Source organism: Branchiostoma belcheri, unplaced genomic scaffold, assembly GCF_001625305.1.
Source record: "Branchiostoma belcheri isolate BF01 breed outbred unplaced genomic scaffold, Haploidv18h27 scaffold111, whole genome shotgun sequence".
In the NCBI taxonomy this organism is placed as follows: Eukaryota; Metazoa; Chordata; class Leptocardii; order Amphioxiformes; family Branchiostomatidae; genus Branchiostoma; species Branchiostoma belcheri.
The window spans coordinates 180323-187645 of record NW_017802503.1 but is presented as its reverse complement, the minus strand read 5'-3'; the positions used below and the strand labels follow the sequence as shown (position 1 = coordinate 187645).

Sequence of the window (7323 nt, the reverse complement as noted above, 5' to 3'; positions counted from 1 at the left end):
ACACACACACACACACACACACACGCACAAATACAGACATACATACACACACACACACACACACACTCACACACACACGCACGCACACACACACACACACACACACACACACACACATACACACAGTGAAGGTAGACAGCAAGTCTAACATGATTTTTAATTTTCATTTCATTTTCAACAGAATAACTCTCTTACCCACTAGTTGAATCCTCCACATCTTTCACAAACGTTCCACCTTGATGCTTGCAGATGTTGCGGCAAGCCTTGTACGGTTCCTCGGAGTTCCTTGGGTCCTATGAGATTAACAAGATTTTGCTGTAAATCTATGTATTAAACGTTATTTCGTCATGAAGTGATGATGATATAAATGTATGCTCTTTTAAGTTTTTCCTTGCGCATGGAGAAACAAACTTCACATACATCTACGTCTACGTATGCTGAGGTCACATTTCCAAACCGGTGCCGGTCGGGCTGTTTGCATCAGGGAAAAATAAACAATTCAATTCATTCATATTAAGATTATAACACAAATAATACTCATGATTAGTTTTTAAAACGTTTTGTGTTTTCTTCTCTTTTATATTGTACTTTTCGTTCCAGAAAGTTGCTAGGCCGGGCTCCAGTTTGGAAATGTGACATCAGCATGTAAACATACACTGAGCCATGCCCAATTTTTCAATAGTGAAGGGCTAGTCTTGGGTGTATGTTTTTTGTAGACTACACAAAATACAACAAATAGAATAAAATAGATACAACTAAACGTTAACAATGATATTTCACTTGTTATATTACCGCCCTCCTGCGTAACACACCAGCTTTGCAGGCACGCGGCGCAGTGGCAGCTGGCTACATTACACCGATCGACTTGTTACATCAAACCTCTAAACATCTAACTCAAAAAATTGTTTCAAGCTATCTGATTATAATTCCCCTACTGTACTTGGTGACAGGAAGTTCACTCTGTGATAATTATTGAACAGATAAATCCTTGGTTGATAATACTGGTACTTTTAGGCAATTTCCTTATTTATGGTTCTGGTACCTTCAGGAAATGCCTGTGTTAGACTTGCCCAGTGCTTTTATTAGTACCATCTTCTACGGATACAAACCTTGTAAATGATATAGTTGTTGCCTTTTTCCCTACGGATCAGGTTAACCCCTGTCACCAGGGCGGCGGTTTCTCCGGTAGTTAACCTTAACACCTCCACGCTCCGCTGCTCCATCTATACCCTGCAAACAAGTTGAGACAAAACAGGAAAAGTTAAGACCCTGTCACACATTCAGAAATTTCTCCTCCCAAAAACTAGCCCGATGCCCCGTGAACAAGGTTGGGAGTTTTAAAAATGGCCCTGTACAAAGCATAGGGGTGGTGCCCGTTTTCATTTATATAGCCCATGGGCCACACAGTTGTGCAAGAAGGGGGCTAGTCCACTGGTAGCGTTGTGTGTTTGACCTTTCCATAGTCTTTCTTATAGTGCTAGCAGAGAAAGCAGTATGTACCAGTCTTTGGTATGACAAGGTCGGGGTTAGAACTCACGCGACCTCCCGGTGACAAAGTGAGCACTCCACTTGACGTTCGGTCATGGTTGGCTGGTAGTCGGCTGCAAGTCAGCAGAACAACAGCCAACCATTCGGAAGTACGTCAGCAATGTTCGGGGCGCGTTTGGTGGTCAAATTTGACTCGGGGGCAATGTCGGGGGAAGGTTCTGAATGTGTGTGACTTGATTGTGCATGCGGTTCAACGATATGCGCCCTTACAGGAAGGCTGAACATTTCGCATTGGGCAGAAGTATAAAAATGTTAAGAATGCATCAAGTTGTCTCCTATCAAATCACAGTGACAAGTATGCTCTCTGGTTGAATGGAACGGGTCAGAGGCGATGAAACATGAGACATAGAGGTTTGCTTTCACCTGGCAAAGAAAACAGACGGCTATTAAAAATTTAGAAAATTGAAGTCACAAGGCTCGAACAACGCTTAAAGGCATCCAGTGCAATATCCGGGTGGCAAAATGAAAAAAAAAAAACAGACGAAAAGCGTTGAAATAGCTCCAAAAACAAGCTACTTTGGACGTCTCTTTATTTCATTTTCTTTGGGGGGGTGGGGACCCATAAATTGCTAGAGCCAGCCTACAATACGAAGCAAGCAACCATTTTCAGTCAGCAACATTGCATTTTTGATTCACAGATATCAGTAATACGTCGGAGAAACTTGCTTAAAAATGACTAGAAAACTGACTTTGAATTCCAGTTTTCCTTCCCCTAAAAGCTCTTTAATGCGTATATTTCTTACCTACCCCCTACCACCAACCAACCAACCAACTAATCTTAGCTAAAGTTCGGTAGCTATAGCACTGTGACAAGATTTAGGCCACACTTACCTTTCTATATATGCCTTTTAGCCAAGGGGTATATGAACGATCACCAGGCCGCCAGGAACGCTAAGTCAGGCTAACCGATATTGCTCCTGACCTATTCCTAATCCTATCATGTTTTTTTCTTTTGGCGGCAGTGTTCGGGAGGCCATATTCGGCTATGTTTGGCTTTAACCACGAATCTCCCTTTTCACCAGTTTTTAGAAAGTACATAGAAAATGGCAAACGGCAGAAGTAATTCCAGAGTTCAAGGCTGTTGCTATGACAGCTTTGATCACGCTATGTGGTTATTGATATCAGAGCTTCCCTTGTTTTTATATTTCTATCAACACAGCAAAAACAAACTATGTCAGAAAACTAAACTCCCTGTCGTACTTTGTTTGCAATATGATCACCTACCTCTTTAGCAGTCGAGTAGGTCGAGAAGAGCGTTATACGCTCTGTCGGGATCTTGAAAAGCCCCTGTCACACATTCAAAACCTTCCCCCGACCTTGCCCCGATCGCAAACACCTGTCGACCACGTTCGTGAGCAGTCTGTCCAGACGTAAGCAACACCAACCATTATATACGAACGGAAAGGAATTTGACTGAACTTTGAGTAAAATTTGATCCCCAAAACTCTCCTTATGTACACACAAGTAACATCATATTCTGATGTATGCATTTAGCCCTATGGCCATGAACGTGCAAATAAAGATTCACCAGACAGCGCCGACTACGACGAGAATCCTACTGGATCCACCAGCTCAGAACTCTACACCCAGACGGCCTGAACCAAGAATCCCTAGAAATCACCAGGGTATGAAGAGCACCAAGAACTTCGTCGTGACCGGCACCCCGAAGAACATTCAATCACCACATCAGCTGGTCACTAGTATCCTACCATGTCACATGGAACGGATCCGAGGTACTACCGACTCACGCCCGGGGAACACTCTACAAGGGACAACTGGACTTCACGCCGTCATCACACCAACAGCTAAGATCGTCACATAGATCTGATTTACTTTAGATTGTCTCACATAGCCTCTGTACAAATGCTCATTTAGCCGTACCGCACTCCTCATGATTGTTTTCTATCTTTTGAATTTCCCGCCTAATGATGATGTCATAGAACGAAGCGCCACCTACATGTTAGAACAAGTATTGCAGGCGCAAGGGCATCTAGCACCTGGGCTGCAAAGTTCCCACATGTCATAGAATCCGAACTGTGTTCGATCGTGTTCGATCTGGGCAATTCGAATCGAACCCGCGTTCTATTTCGGGGTCACCTGCGGTCATTTACAATAAAGCGGCAAAACAAGCCTTTCTGCCCCCGTGCCTTGCAACAGATAAAAAAACAACACTTTTCTATAGATACAAACAGTTTCCCGGACAGTACATGCCCGCTATCATTTTTGTGGATCTGTAACATGTAGTGAAGCTACTGTCGTATCCTTGGGTGACCTTGAATACTGTAATAATTCTTTACACCAGTATGAATAACACAATGCAGACTTCTGGTCGACATGACACGTCTGCAAACCTCGTTTTAACCTGCAAGCATGGCGAGTCAAGCATACCCCATTCACGGCTCAAAATGACCGTAAAGTTTGTCCCGAAAATCGTGTTTTAGGGATTTTTTAAAAATGGCCTCAATTTTGAATTATGGGTAATCTAGTGCGAAAAATGTAAAAAAAAATATCATTTTTTCACCAATATGTCGACAAAAACTAGACTTCAAATCAGAAATTGAAAAATCCCTAAAACACGATTTTTGATCTTATTCCTAGTCGTCGAAAAATGTAAAAATCGGGGATCTGGGGTGATAAATGTAGCCCGGTTTAAAACGATGTTTGCCTAAAAACATGGCATGACTTGTGGTCGGAAACCCGAAAGAAATTGTCTTTCGGAGCGAAATTTTGAAAAATCAATGATTTAACATAATCAGCTAATATTAAAAGGATGTTAAGGCAATAATTTCATTTTAATTTGACGAAACTTACCATTAAATCCTTTTTGTTTATTTTCAAGTGTTTTCCTGGTAGTCCAGAATAGGCCAAAATAGCGTCTTGTAACCCGATACCTTTTAGAACGCGCCTAGCAATGGGAAAGAATGCCGTAGTGACAGACCGCCGTGCTGATTGGCCCATAAGGACAATCACCATCGAAACGGGCCAGGATTGGTCAGGAGAACAAAGGAAATCGCTCAGAGCGCCCTGACCTATTTGAACAGCGTAACCGCTGAGTCATCACCTTTCTAGCCGCTGATTGGCTAACTCTAGTCAGTGCAAAACGAGATACTGTAAGCTGATTGGTTAGCTCCTAGAGCGCCCTGCCCTGAGCTAAGTAACAGGCAGGGCGCCCTGACCTTACTGTGATAGAAGAGTATAAAAGGCAGTGCGGTACAACTCTTGTCATTTCTGATGAAGACTTTGGAATAAAAAGTCGAAACCGGTAAAATTGATAGTCTCAGCCGTCATCCTTCTGACGAACTATTGACTGTGCAAATAAAGATTCAGTTATTCAGTTAATGTTGGTGTTCTGCCGACTTACAACCGAATACCACCCAATCATGTCCGAACCTCCCAACCTACTCCTGAATGTTTTTAACATTTAGAAACATTCGACTGAAGCAGCAGAAACACAGTAACCCTGCTACAGTCGACCTGGCCCAACACCAGCGGACCCAGAAGACTTTGCGCCGAAGTCCTCCCAACTATGTTTGCGGAAGTTCTGCTAGTGTCCTGGAGGCCGAATTCTGAATGTGTGACAGGGTCTTTACGGGGTAAAATACCTTTAACAATATAAGACATGGTCGCCAGGCCACCGTCACGGGGATGATGTAAATCTAACTATCGGGGGCCAAGTGTTGCAAAAATAAACAAACATGTGGAACACTTTTATCTCCCACAGAAAGAGCTAGAAAATATCTCAAACACAGAAGACTTTTAAGACTTTTTTATTAACTCCTTGGACAGATATAAACATACAGTTCTCATTAAAGATATTAAAAACAAGCCGCCGAGAAAAGGTTTCCATTTGCCACGGATCAAACCTCCACGCAGTATCAAAACTCCCACCCGCCCGGGGCCTGCACAGGAGGCTATCGAACTTGACGAGGTCCTACAATCAAACTATGGACTAGTGCCCATTACAGGTTATTGCAGATTTTTAGGCAGATTTCTCTGTTACTTAGAAGTTCGCAAGGATTTCTTGCCTAGCCTAGCCTCGGACACAAATGCTGGAAACCCGGCCAGTTTTAGCAACTACCGGTCCTGTACTAAAACAATAATTTCATCCGCTCCATACATCTCCCAAACAAGATTTAGAAATAGCGAATTCCTCAATATTATGTCATTCCATTGCAGGTTATTTCAGACTTTTAGGGCGAATTCTCTGTTACTTAGAAGTTCGCAAGGATATCTTGCCTAGCCTAGCCTCAGACACAAATGCTGGAAACCCGGCCAGGTTTAGCAAATACCGGTTCTGTACTAAAACAATAATTTCATCCGCTCCATACATCTCCCAAACAAGATTTTGAAATAGCGATTTCCTCAATATTATGTCAAGTCAAGTCAAGTCAAGTCAAAGCCTTTATTTTTCTTCGAAATGCTTGTTCGGCGCAAGGCCGCTTTTCAACAAGGTCGAAGTTGAGGGGAGGGGTCACGGATAAGAACCAAATCCATACAAACATAAATAATAAGTAATTAAATCAATACAATAAGTAAATGAATAAGTTCACAAATAAATCATTAGGTTCGTAGCCAATTTAAGTCCATGGTGAGTCCCAGTTATGTCTGATCCATAAGTGACTTGAAGGTATGGATGGATGGTGCTGCCCTAATGTGGGGCTGGATGTTATTCCATACCACTGAGCCGGAGTAAGCCAAGCTTCTTCTGTAAGCTTCCAAGTGCGGCCTCGGAGGGATGAGACAGTCAGTAGAAGCTGATCTGGTATTCCGTGCCACTTCATCCCTTCTCAGGCTGAAGACTCGTCTCATGTATGGTGGTAGTGCATTTCTCAAGGCCTTATACACCAGCAGAGCTTTTTGCTGTTGATGTATAGTCTTCACAGTCTTCCAACCAAGGCGCGAGTCGTCCTATTGTAGGTCATTGCAGACTTTTAGGGCAAATTCTCTGTTATTTAGAAGTTCGCAAGGATTTCTTGCCTAGCCTCGGACACAAATGCCGGACGGGTCACACGCACGCCTACAGCACGTTACTTAATTTCAGAATTCGTCCTTTTTTTTCTCGCACTGTAAGCTTGGCAACATTTTATTAGCCGAAGACATCACACATTATGAACCTAAGTATTTTGTATTCCTTAGTAACAATATATTTGAAATCCCTTAAAACTTTTAAGGTCTCATTACTATTTTGTGGTGTATCTATTTAGAGTAAACAGAAGAGACGCTCGGAACCAAAGTTGGACAAACGAAACCTTCCCAAAAACAGCATCATCTATTATAACCTGGCCTCCTTGATAGTATATATATCGCCTAATTTTGCTTGATTTTTTAATTACAGCGATCAGGTGGTGTTTTAATGTAATGAATACCTTGAAATACTGACTGAAGTAACTAGCTGGGAAGCATTTTGTATGGAAATTATGTAGCCATTGCAGCAAGATTCTTCTGTACATGTTTTTTTTTTAATGTCTATTGTTTTATTGTGAAATGCCAGGATGGTCCCAAGCTACCTAACAATGGCTGTCTTGGCACCCCCGCCAATTTACATTAGGCAGACAATTAGCATTTAATTGGAGCCGCCACCGGCTATGTAAATTATGACCCAAAATACTAGTAAGCCAATCGTCTCATACCTCGCATAAAACGACAGCCAATCAGTGCTTATGATACAAATTTCAAATCTGTCAGTTGGAGTGGACGTCACTCTATGTTTAAGCATTGCAGAGTGTGCACTGTGAATCTAATCTTACCGTTCTATAAAATGTCCACGGTTTCTGG

The 7323-nt window shown here is 42.3% G+C and overlaps 1 protein-coding gene across 1 annotated transcript in view; it reads right to left on the bottom strand.

Moving 5' to 3' along the window:
* Window positions 1–1223, bottom strand: part of LOC109487371 (cytidine monophosphate-N-acetylneuraminic acid hydroxylase-like) — a 22167-nt gene extending 20944 nt beyond the window's left edge. Inside the window, exons 1-2 of the mRNA XM_019791350.1 lie at window positions 1110–1223; window positions 196–293 (exon numbers count right to left, since the gene is read on the bottom strand). Of these exons, the coding sequence (XP_019646909.1) occupies window positions 196–293; window positions 1110–1223 (212 nt within the window). The remainder of the gene's footprint in view (window positions 1–195; window positions 294–1109) is intronic.
* Between the last annotated feature and the right edge of the window lie 6100 nt (window positions 1224–7323).